General features: G+C 27.7%; 1 protein-coding gene across 2 annotated transcripts; it reads left to right on the forward strand.

Annotated features, from left to right (window-relative positions):
• Nucleotides 1–6,100: 6,100 nt before the first annotated feature.
• LOC126898788 (putative polypeptide N-acetylgalactosaminyltransferase 9) lies at nucleotides 6,101–12,934 on the forward strand (the record flags this gene model as incomplete). Of its 2 annotated transcripts, none has more annotated exon segments than XM_050673134.1 (6): nucleotides 6,101–6,283; nucleotides 6,445–6,630; nucleotides 7,213–7,341; nucleotides 9,049–9,153; nucleotides 9,939–10,067; nucleotides 12,271–12,934. In XM_050673134.1, coding segments are annotated over 6 exon segments (903 nt in total), but the record flags the coding sequence as incomplete, so codon positions are not given.
• Between the last annotated feature and the right edge of the window lie 162 nt (nucleotides 12,935–13,096).

Raw genomic sequence — 13,096 nt, forward strand, 5'->3', positions numbered from 1 at the left:
TGTCTATTGTATAGAATTGTGAATAAACCTTGAGGCCGGCATCGATTTTTGGACTAGGTTCGCACACGTATAGCGCAGCTATGTACGCAAAATATACAGCCGCTCTGGGACTTTGGGCTTTGGCTGTCTCCCGATTTATACCTGCCTATGCGACGGATCTATTATGTTTGTACCGAGCAAAGTTATTGATGCATCCGGTTAGTGACTAATACTCTGCTGTCAAAACTAGAGATTTTTCCTATATTTATACGAATTACCTGCTTATGCAAAATTCGAACAATGCTTCTTTGCGATGGGGTGGGCTTAAGAAATATGGAGAGGGTGCGAAACAGACGTCTGGGAAAAGCAATACCCGAAAGAGACTGGGCCGCCATAGGAAACGAGTAGCAGTGAGATCATTTCATAATCCGATCATCATAATATTTCACTTACAAGTTTTCTCTACGATTTAGATTTGCATTTTTTTTTCTGTTCGAAATTGTGATCATTCTCACGCGATTGTCCGTTTTTTCATCGGCGTTTAAAACTCCAGTCCGGCGTGCTCGCCCTATGAACTAATGTAGCAGAAAAAATGTCTTTCATTATTTTTCATTCTATTGCAATGGCTATATGCGGACGTGATCTTTTGATTTTGATTTTTCGTTCACACACCCCCTCCGCTTTACACTGAGATTTTCCTTAGGCGTCCAATTTTCATACTTTTCGACCACTTTATTTTTTTATTCCAATTCATCGCGAAAATTATTTTTTTAAATTTCGCACGCGCCAAGCTACCTACAAACGTATATACGTGGATTTACTTTGGTCTCTTCGGTGTTATGAAAGTTAAACGTCGAATTTGTCTCACTAGACAGGCTTGTAGTTTTGCAAGTTTTTGAAATAAAACCGCATTATTAAATTTATTGAAGTCTTTTGTGTGAACAAACTTNTATTTATTGAAGTCTTTTGTGTGAACAAACTTTTGTGTGTACTTAAACTGTTTTGTGCTAACCTTCATGAAAGCTCCAGACGATATTTTCATTTATTTGCCGTTTAAACAATTTTTATTTTTTAATGTTCTTCTATGTTCGATCGTTATGCTGGCAAGAAATTTAGCTGTGCTTTCAGTATTACCTGCGAGTTTTGATTTTTAACGACTGTCATAAAAGTAATTCTTGTGGGGAAAAAGAAACGTGGTGTAAATACTTAATACAGGTGTCAAATTCACTGTAAATTGATCGCATTTTTGTTCGCTGCTAAATTCGCTGACTTTCTTATTGTTAGTAATATTAACATTAGAACGCCCTTTTTGAACATCACTAAATTGGCATATTATTATTAGAATTTATTATGATGATACAACGGCATGTTAAAAATGACCGTTATTAAGTTAATTGTACATTTAATTGACCGTTTACCCATTATTTTCATTTTTAATTGTTTCCATTCTTATAGCATTTCACATATCTCATTTACCATCATTCCGATGGTAAATTATTCCAATTAATTGTGTTTTATTAAAAACCATAGTTTATTTTCAAGGAAGACGGTTGAAAATAGATTTATTTGTCTGCACATTGGTTGTATTTTACACTAGCTCTGTTTAAATTTTTTTATAAAAATAATAAAGCCCAACTGAAGGATCAAGGGTAATTTAATAATCAACATTTTTTCATGGTCGTTATAGTAAAATCTTTTTATAAAAGAAAGACAGTAATCTCCCCTCTAACTACTTCACTATTTCTACAAAAATGCGTTGAAATTTTTGCAATAAACCCGTTGTAAAATAATTCTCGTGGGTAAAATTTATTGATTATAAAAAAAGGCTTTTTTTTTTTAAAATGTGAGATTTTCGAACTTTGATACGTGTTGTTTCAATTAAACAATTAAATAGTAGCATGTTATTTTATTTTATATTTTGTGATAATTATGTAATTACTGCAAATCGTAACAATAACAATAGGCGGCTGATTAACTCTATAGCGATTGCTTCTACGAATATTACATAAACAATTTTGGGCCTTAATTACAATTACTTGGGTGTCATTAACGTGTACTAATTTTGGGTGGTCGGATGATATAAATAATGAGTACCTATGAATCTTCAGGCTGGCTCGTACCATTATTGGACCGAATAGCTAGAAATCCTACTACAGTAGTCTGTCCTGTCATCGATTCGATTGACGACCATACTCTTGAATATAAATTTCGACATGGATACCCCAGTGTTGGGGGTTTCAATTGGAAACTAATGGTTAGTATTACAAAACTCTTTTCGAATTAAAAAAAAATACCAAGTTACTGTAATTTTAACAAAATTAAAAAAATTCTTGAATCATAATTCATTTTCATATAATATACGAACACACGAATTACGTGTACAAATGTAAGTTGTTTATTTAAAGAAATAATAAATGAATATTAACAATTTAAACTCTGACCATTAAGATACTCACCTAAAACTCTCAAGTGATATTTTATTTAAAGGAAATTGAAGCAAACACATTTTTATAAAATAACTTTAGTTACCAAATTGATTTAAAAATACCACTCGATATGTAACTATATAATTAAACGTTCCAAATTGATAAAAAAAAATAACAAATAAAACATTAAAAATCTTAAATACAACATTTCCTTCTCTTTTTTATATGATCAAAGCTTTGTTATAGGAGTAAAACTTTTAAAATTGAAAATTNATTCTTATAGCATTTCACATATCTCATTTACCATCATTCCGATGGTAAATTATTCCAATTAATTGTGTTTTATTAAAAACCATAGTTTTTTTTCAAGGAAGACGGTTGAAAATAGATTTATTTGTCTGCACATTGGTTGTATTTTACACTAGCTCTGTTTAAATTTTTTTATAAAAATAATAAAGCCCAACTGAAGGATCAAGGGTAATTTAATAATCAACATTTTTTCATGGTCGTTATAGTAAAATCTTTTTATAAAAGAAAGACAGTAATCTCCCCTCTAACTACTTCACTATTTCTACAAAAATGCGTTGAAATTTTTGCAATAAACCCGTTGTAAAATAATTCTCGTGGGTAAAATTTATTGATTATAAAAAAAGGCTTTTTTTTTTTAAAATGTGAGATTTTCGAACTTTGATACGTGTTGTTTCAATTAAACAATTAAATAGTAGCATGTTATTTTATTTTATATTTTGTGATAATTATGTAATTACTGCAAATCGTAACAATAACAATAGGCGGCTGATTAACTCTATAGCGATTGCTTCTACGAATATTACATAAACAATTTTGGGCCTTAATTACAATTACTTGGGTGTCATTAACGTGTACTAATTTTGGGTGGTCGGATGATATAAATAATGAGTACCTATGAATCTTCAGGCTGGCTCGTACCATTATTGGACCGAATAGCTAGAAATCCTACTACAGTAGTCTGTCCTGTCATCGATTCGATTGACGACCATACTCTTGAATATAAATTTCGACATGGATACCCCAGTGTTGGGGGTTTCAATTGGAAACTAATGGTTAGTATTACAAAACTCTTTTCGAATTAAAAAAAAATACCAAGTTACTGTAATTTTAACAAAATTAAAAAAATTCTTGAATCATAATTCATTTTCATATAATATACGAACACACGAATTACGTGTACAAATGTAAGTTGTTTATTTAAAGAAATAATAAATGAATATTAACAATTTAAACTCTGACCATTAAGATACTCACCTAAAACTCTCAAGTGATATTTTATTTAAAGGAAATTGAAGCAAACACATTTTTATAAAATAACTTTAGTTACCAAATTGATTTAAAAATACCACTCGATATGTAACTATATAATTAAACGTTCCAAATTGATAAAAAAAAATAACAAATAAAACATTAAAAATCTTAAATACAACATTTCCTTCTCTTTTTTATATGATCAAAGCTTTGTTATAGGAGTAAAACTTTTAAAATTGAAAATTTCTTTTGTTCGTGATTTCAAAAATATAATGCAGCTTAAAAGTTATAAGTAACATAATAAAATCGCTAAAATCTATTATTGTGTCGGTTGAACGATTGATTCGTTAAAAATTTCACGAATCATTTCAAATATGACTACAGATTGAAAATTAGTTTTCAAATAAGACAGTCGATTACTTTTTTTTAAATTTATAATGTTAACTCTTATACCTGCTCTCGCTTATTTTATCTACAATAAAAGTTGTTTTTTTTAATAAAATACATTTTTTTTGTCTAGAATATATTGTTTTATTTATGTGTAATTGCATTAGACTAGAAAATCAGGCTTATGTGCCCTGAACTAATTACTATACGACTAAACTGTGTTTCAGAATTTTAAACTTTTCAACAACTTTATTTAGCTTGTTTTACATATACTCTTGTAATTACCCCAGTCTAATGTTGATGGCAGTCAAAATTATTACGCTTGAATAAAAGTCGCATCCGCAGCACGTTTTTTATTATTTTTTTCGGATGAGTCGTCTGAGTTACAATGCAATAACCATGGTAACTGTCTCGTCGTAAAAAATAATAATTAAACTATGACATTTGATCGGTATGCACGAGCTGCCCCTTCCACTAGTCCCTGTCACAAACTGCTTTCTCAACTCCAAGTGTGTGTGTTTTTTAATTGAGCAGACGTGTGTTTTTCCACAGTTTGAATACGCGCTGTCGTTCAGAAAAAGCACTTAAAAAACTAAAAGAACACACACGAGTGAAGGAGAAGCGAAAAACGTCATTTTCCTGACGCTTGTGTGTGCCATATAACGACAGGGTTATTCACTACAGTCCTTCACCGAAGCGAAAACGCTCATAGTTGTAAAATAATAATGGTAATTATTATTGTTACTCGCTCTGGAGAAAAGCTTTCATAATGAGCTCAGTTTTCCATTACCTCAGTTCTTTTGGCCGCCGAAAACACCATCAAATGGTTATATTATTCAAAGACGAACGACGATCGAGAAAATAATTACCACACAAAGTTGATTGTGTTCAATTTTATTTCTTATGATAACATGGCGCTATTGATAAATTTCATTTGATCATTTGCGAATTCGCTTTTTTCGGTCCCATCCCATCCGCCTAACTATAAATTTCGATCCAATCATTTTATATTAGACCCATTTTACCAGCCGTTAAGTGCCGTCGGTGGTAAGTATATGTGTGTAGTTTTCCCAAAAGGCTTGTAAAACTATATGCTACGGTAACCACGACCTAAACCAAAATGATGCGACACGCGGCATTATCTTGAGTATACACGCACATAAGAGTTACATAATATATTATACATGATGTATAAACAAATAATGTAATGCTATTTAGGGCTAAAAGTATAGGAAGTACATTAATCGTCAATTGAATAATTGAGACGGATTGGTTACTCGTGTAATTGATTTTTCGTTGTTATTTTTAAGTCAACAAGTTGCTGTCTGTAATATTTAAACAGTAGAAAACTGATCAATATCCCGTTCTTTATTTTTTAACTCTATTATCATATGTATTTTTTATTTCAAAGTAATTTACAACGTCAAATTTATAACAAAACGTGTGTAAGTTCATTCGAATTTCAACGATGAATAACACAAAAATTTAATTTGTAATTATGAAGTAGACAAGTTAAACAAGAGTTGTTAAAACTTTTAATAATTTCACTAAGGTGCAAAATGTTCGATAGCTGTAATATCGTGAGTGTTCTCCCAAAAGAAGTAGGATTTGTTTTAATCAAATTTCTAAATGTAATGTGCAAATATACAAACATTTTTCTTTGAAAAATAATATTACTTGATTTATTACCTGTCTACGACCTAGAGATTTAATAGTTAAAATTCAATTTTATAATAGACGCATTATAAAATTTATCTTTTGACAATTTACTTGTTGTTCAACAAAAATATTATCGTATTTCAAAAAATAATTACTTAAAAATTCAAAACTATAATGTTACAATGTTCAAAGGCTTATTTTTTTTTTAGAACTGAATACACCAACATTTTAAATTACATTTATTTGTCAACATTCTAAATTCAACATTAATATTCTCATATAAAACGGGCCAAATAATCGTTGAATTAAAACTTGAAAATATTATGATTATAATGCATTAATAATTTTCATAAATATTTATTTTATAGTTTAATTGGCACGTTGTGCCGGAAAGAGAGAAAAAAAGGCACACTAATCAAGCAGAACCAGTTTGGTCACCCACAATGGCTGGAGGCCTATTTGCTATTGACAAGAAATTCTTTGAAAGACTGGGCACTTATGATAGCGGTTTTGACATTTGGGGAGGTGAAAATTTGGAATTGTCTTTCAAGGTAAAAAATTATGATTATAATTGATTTCTAGTTAATAAACTGCAGTATAGATAGCTAATAGTATTTTCTGTTTGTGCTGATATTTATATCAATAACAAATACATTAGATTCATAGTAATAAATTAGGACAACTATTGTGTAAAACTAACTCGTATTTTTAGACTTGGATGTGTGGAGGTACCTTGGAAATCGTACCGTGTTCTCATGTCGGTCACATATTTAGAAAAAGGTCACCTTATAAATGGAGATCTGGTGTCAACGTGCTCAAGAAAAATTCGATTCGGTTAGCTGAAGTCTGGATGGACGATTACGCTAAGTACTACTATGAAAGGATTGGACGTGACTTAGTAAGAGTGATTTGGACCCACCTATTTGATTTAAATCTTACTTTTATTAAGTTGGAAAAATTACTTATTCATTTATTACCTTTGTTAAAAAAGAAAATTTGTCATTTTATCAATTTTAAAAGATTTTAGTAAAAAAAAAAAAAGAAGGAAATATTATTACAGAACAGTGTCCAGGGTAAAGTTGTGATGGCTATTTTATGAATTATACTCTTAGTTTTCTCAAGTTTTAAAAAAATATTGCAACATATTTGTACATTTCTGTCATATAGCTAAGTATTTTGTTCTCCTGAAACTTTTTGTGTAAGTAGAAAGTATATCTAGTTTTCTAAGTATTTGCTACAAGGATTAACAAGTATTAATGTTTAAAAATAATTGTAATAATGAAAAAAATATGTACATAACATAGTTTTTAGACGTTAAGACTCAGAATAAGTTTTTATATTAAAGTAATATTATTGATAATTCCAAGTCAATTTCATAATTAATTTGATAAAATATTTATATAAAACACAAATATAATAAAAATTACTTAAATAAAACTTTTAACTTAAAGATATTTTATTTAATGGATTCAATTTTCAGGGAGATTATGGAGACGTAAAGTCAAGAAAAGATCTGAGAAAAAAATTAAAATGTAAATCATTCAAATGGTATTTGGACAACATTTATCCAGAACTTTTTATTCCTGGAGATGCTGTAGCGTCTGGAGAGGTATACATATATAATACAATGTACTCGTATATTATTCTTATATATGAGTGGAAATTATTTTTTCGGAGTTCGATAAAAACTGCCTATCATCATTCTCATATGGGCTTTGAGTTATTAAACAAATTTATTTTTCGAACTTTCTAGACGATAATTTATTTTTATTTTTGATTAGAAATGAAACTCAGTATATTTATCCGGACCATTAGTATAATGATTCCAGATAAAAGTGTTCATATTACAATAGTTCGTTTTGATTTAAAAAAACTATTTCAATGATATTCTAAAAGTTAATCATAAGTGTAACATCAATAGATTTCTTTTAATTTATTGATTTTCAGTTTTATAATAATACAAAAAAATACATTTAATGGCCAAAACATAACAATAGGGGCGTTTCAATTATTTCGTTTTTCACAATAATATTTCATAATGTTTATATTATAAGCACAATCTCATTTTAACGAGAAGGAATCCACGTAATTAAAAACTAACAAAAGTTTCGGACGTTATAATTATCATCGAATTTTTTAAATATTTTACTTTTCATTTAAAAATGTAAACATTTTTCACCAAAATAAATGTATATTTGGTTACGTGATCTATATAATATAATAAAGAATCATTATTATATTTTAATAAATACAGAGTGATTGTTTAACTACAACTCACGGAATATCTTCCGAAATATAAAACGTAATACAATTTTTTCTTTTCAGAAGTTAATGGTATCTTACGTTCTATTATTTTCAAAGAAACAATTTTGTTTTTTCCCACTTTATCTTTTGAAATGATATCAAATTTAGTTTTTAAATGGAAAATATGTTAAACCATCATAAAAACTAGAAATTATTTATCTAAACAATGGCTGATCGAAAACTTTTGAACGTGTATTTAAAAAAATATTAGTATTTTTATAACAAAATGGTAGGAATAGTGCAGTTCATTTATACTTAAAGATAAAAATAAACAGATCCGCGCTTCACCTATAGTCTTTGTATAAAAATTAAAAACTTCCAAAATACTGGTCAAAAGTTAGTATTGATCAATCATTTTATTAGATAGATAATTTCTAGTTTTTATGTTGGTTAAACATATATTTCTGTTTAAAAACTAAAGTCGATATAATTTCAAGGGAAAAGAAAGGGTAAGGACCATTTTGTGCATTTGTTGACTTGGCTGATTAGTTTGAAAAAAAAAAAATTATTATTTGTTCATATAATTGTTTCTAAATCACTAAATTATATTTATAAAATAACTACAATATCTTCGTATTGGGTGTATTAGGTACGAAATTTAGGATACGGCAACAAAACTTGTCTGGACTCTCCAGCTAGAAAAAGTGAACTCAACAAACCGGCTGGACTTTATCCTTGCCATAAAATGGGTGGCAATCAGGTTGGATTATAAGAGATATTTATGGCCTATTTGTCCGTAGGTTGAGCCGGTGTATAAATCAACATCTCTCCGTTTTTCCTATAATACATCCTTGAGTAAAACAGTATTGAATTGGCTATTGTTTCCATGGGTGGCCCCAGAAAGGAGACTGGAAGGGGGTGTAATAAATAAAAATAAGCGAACGATATAAATTTTATCAATGTAATACTGTACAATAGTTATTAAATTTGTATTTTTATTGACTTTTACTACTGTACACATTGACACCATTGACCTTTTCGGTACGTTTAATTGTTTCATTAAATTTTATAGATTAAAAACGAAATATCGAACATGTGCGTTGACGCAAATTCAGACAATAACAAAGATAATATTAATGTCAATGTGTGGCAATGCCACCAACAAGGTGGCAATCAGGTAAAATTAGTATTGTGTCTAAAACAAAAACCAGCTTAAACTAATTTAATTTATTAAAAAAAGGAAAGTTTTTAACAATCATCTTACTGTACTGTTTTTTTGGTGCTGGTTTTTGAATTGATGAGCTTTTAAATATCTGTCTTTTACGAATATACTTCTTAAATTTTAATACATTAATTACTTGAATTCACGCTTTTATATTGTAGACAAATATTTATTTCACGTTGTGGCTTAAAATTCAAACTTTAGATAACTGTATATCCCTAATGCGTTAANCAAACTTTAGATAACTGTATATCCCTAATGTGTTAAAAAAAGTATTTCTCTGAAAGTGAGAAAATATAAGTATTACTTTAACAACATTATCGTACAACATAGATATGAATATAACACAATTAGGTATCCTGTAATATTTTTTGTAAAACGCTCAAAAGATAGTGAATTTATATTAGATAAAAAGTGTACCATTATAATTTTCAAAATCAGTTTTTCAGTTACTTTTTCGTATCGTTTAAACTAAAATATTGTCTTACCTAATTAACTAATACTAGCAAAGTTGCATGCGAGTCATTTTACATTACTGTTTTTAATCCTTTTGGGTGTTCTTGTTTGTCATTATACTGACGACTTAGCACTTTTCCTTGCTCTTTTCTTTACTTTTACCTTGATGTTATCCATTTAGCTGTTGAATCGCACATGGCTGACCTGTTCTTATACAACCCTTTCACTAAGGTCTACGTGTAATCAATTATATTAATTATTTTTTTACTTAAATTATCCTACAGTATTGGATGCTTAGTAAAATGGGAGAAATCAGACGGGATGAATCATGTCTGGACTACGCTGGTACCGATGTCATCTTATACCCTTGCCATGGATCTAAAGGCAATCAGTACTGGAAATATAATGCTAATGTAAGTTTAATACAGCTGAATAACTAAAAAGGCTAAATTTTAGTTAGTTTATAGTTTATTTATTTTTTGAATAATGAAATAAAAATTATTATTTATTACTTGACTTATTTCAAATTAATGTTTGAAAAACTGAATATTCATTTTTTTTTATATTAGTGAAAAACAACTTTTTAAGTTTATTCTAGTTTATCAAAGAGATACATAAAAGTATTATCAAATGCAGTTTTATTGAATTATTACATTTAATAGTTTCATTAGCAAAAATGTGAATAAAAACAGTAATCCCATAAAATTTGTTCTAAACTTGATTTCATCAATATAATAAATATAAGGTTTTTAACTTTTATAGTTTCGAGGTAGTTTGTATCATTTTTTTCAACAAAAGAATAAAATGCATTGAATGACCATTAAGCAAAACTGTACTTAGTCAAGAAAAAAGTATGCTTTTAACGATAATTGTTTTGCAAACTATAATACTTTTTACTGCCTTTTATCGTTCTTGAGCGATTGAAAACGCTTTTTTTCTATAAACTTATATTGCGTACAAGAAAAATTATTAGACAAAACGTTGAACATAATAATTATTATTGAATAAAAATAAAAAAATTCAATGAAAACTGAAATTTAATTGGTTTTCCATTTGTAAGGTATCTACTGTAGATTCAATTTTATTGTTGACCTGATTTCATTTAATTGACATTAATTATTTTGTAAAAATAAAATTTATAGTTTTTCAAATATGGTTTACTTTATCATAATTTTATTTATTATTTGTCATAATCAATAACTAATTTAAATTAGTTGTTTATTATATTATTATAAACTTGATATTATGTTAAAAACTCAATAACCCACAAAAATAAATAATTTTTAGCACACAAAAAATTATTTATTACAAAGAAAATTATATAAATTGTATTTTTTTATGCTAAATACTTTTAAGGTAGCAAATAGTGACTTATATTTTTTAAAAACAATACACGTTAGATTAGTTTTGTTAATAAAATAATACAAAATCATACAATTTTAAAATAATTTTGTAATTAAATCAAAAGATAATTTCAAATTTTATAATCATATCATTAATATTTCATATTGGGTTACTTTTTATTTAGACAATTTTTTACGTACTGTTTATAGCCATTTTGGACATGAACGTTATCTAAATTATTTTTGTACTAACAAAAACAAATTTATTCTATGTTTAAAAATATACTTATTATTATATTGGACATTTTTTTATAAAATGGCCTCTTGAAGCAATTATTCATTTCAATGTAGTGTATAGTAAAATAATTATTAGAAATTATGAACCCCCTGTAAAAACATTATTATGTATGTCATGTTCTCCTCGAACTAATTCTAATCATTTAACTGTTTAAGTTTCAGTTTATGTTTATCGTTAAGAACTCCGTTTATAATATATCCGAATGTTAAAACGTATTTAGCCTTAGGTAACGTTCTAAAGCAAATACTGACTTTATCTTTGCCTTAATTTTCCGAACATGACATGCACAGAAAATCAATTGTTTGTTTAAACTGAATATTGTATAGGTGCCTACTAAAAGTAATGGTTGTTGGAGCTTTTATATAAAGTACTATCGAGAGTGTATAATTATTCAAAGTATCTGTCCATAAAACTAAGACTCCATGGCCCACCACATTGAACAATACACATTTGATAACACAGTAAACAACATATAAATTACTCGTAAAGTTTCTTTCTTGCGCTATTATTTAGATTTTAAAACATCTCGTCTAAAGAGTTTCGTGGATAATTGATTTTACCATTGTAAGATACAAACATTTGCATCATTAGGCTTTCCGTAGTTTTTGTTAACATTTTCACGTACACTGCAATAATTTCCTTATTCAACGTTAACGATTCACTACTTAGCTTTTCAAATGTTAGAAATAAACATAAACAAAGACAATAAACATTTATACAGTTGGAAATATTTTATAAGTCTATCTTTTAAGTTATTGTATTTTTACTTTCATTTTTAATTTCTTTTACCTTGGAAGAAAAACTTTTAAAACTAACATTTGGGTTATAGTAAAATATGTTTCGTACAATTTAAATATTCATACTGATATAATGAATCAAAAAGTTTTTTTTTTGTCAGCGTCACTGTCTTTTTAAAAGCTCATACATAATAAGTGAATACTCTGACTAAATTCAAACGTTGTCTTTGATCCACAGACTAAGCAGCTGAAGCACGGCAGCAGTAAAAAATGTCTTTCCATCAACGAATCCAGGGATAAATTGATCATGGAAGAATGCCACTTGTCACTAGCCAGGCAACAGTGGTTGTTCGAAAACTTCGACGAGTCAAAAGTAACTGAAGGACCTAAAAAACAAAAAGACTATTAATCGTGATAAAAAATCTGACTACTTAACAATGATTTTTTATTAGGAGGATCTAATACCCGTTAATGTAAACCCTCCATGATAGAGGGTTATTTGTGTTATTATTTTTATTGTTGTATTTGGACGTGAAAAGCCATTTAAATTTGTAGTAAAAACTCTTAAACAAATTTTGTAAATAATATATATATTTATAAATTTATGAATATTTTTTGTTGTATAAATATTATTATTTACTTATTATTATTTATAAATGTACTTAACAGTATTACAGGATAAACAATATACATTCCATTACATATCCTCAATCTATATCTTTTTTTATAATATATTTTCTAATATCATTTTATGTTGAAATTCTTTATAGAATTATTTGTTATTCTTTTTTTACATATCTAGCTCTCATGTGTATTTGTAATTACAATTAAATGTGAAAATTAATTTGTATTAAGCCATCAAAAATAGGAGCTCTCTTGTTATAAATTGTACTTTTTTTTTATGCATGAACAATATTTACTACTTGAATATATATTATACATTATACTATACATTTGTATACGTTTTTAGCGTATAAAAAGTTATTAATAAATTAAAATTTTTGTTCAATTCTTGGTGAATATTTTTTTATTGTGTACCTACAGATTGTTATAACTATGATTCC

The sequence above is a fragment of the Daktulosphaira vitifoliae genome, unplaced genomic scaffold, assembly GCF_025091365.1.
Source record: "Daktulosphaira vitifoliae isolate Bord-2020 unplaced genomic scaffold, ASM2509136v1 Scaffold_2, whole genome shotgun sequence".
NCBI classification, from domain to species: domain Eukaryota; kingdom Metazoa; phylum Arthropoda; class Insecta; order Hemiptera; family Phylloxeridae; genus Daktulosphaira; species Daktulosphaira vitifoliae.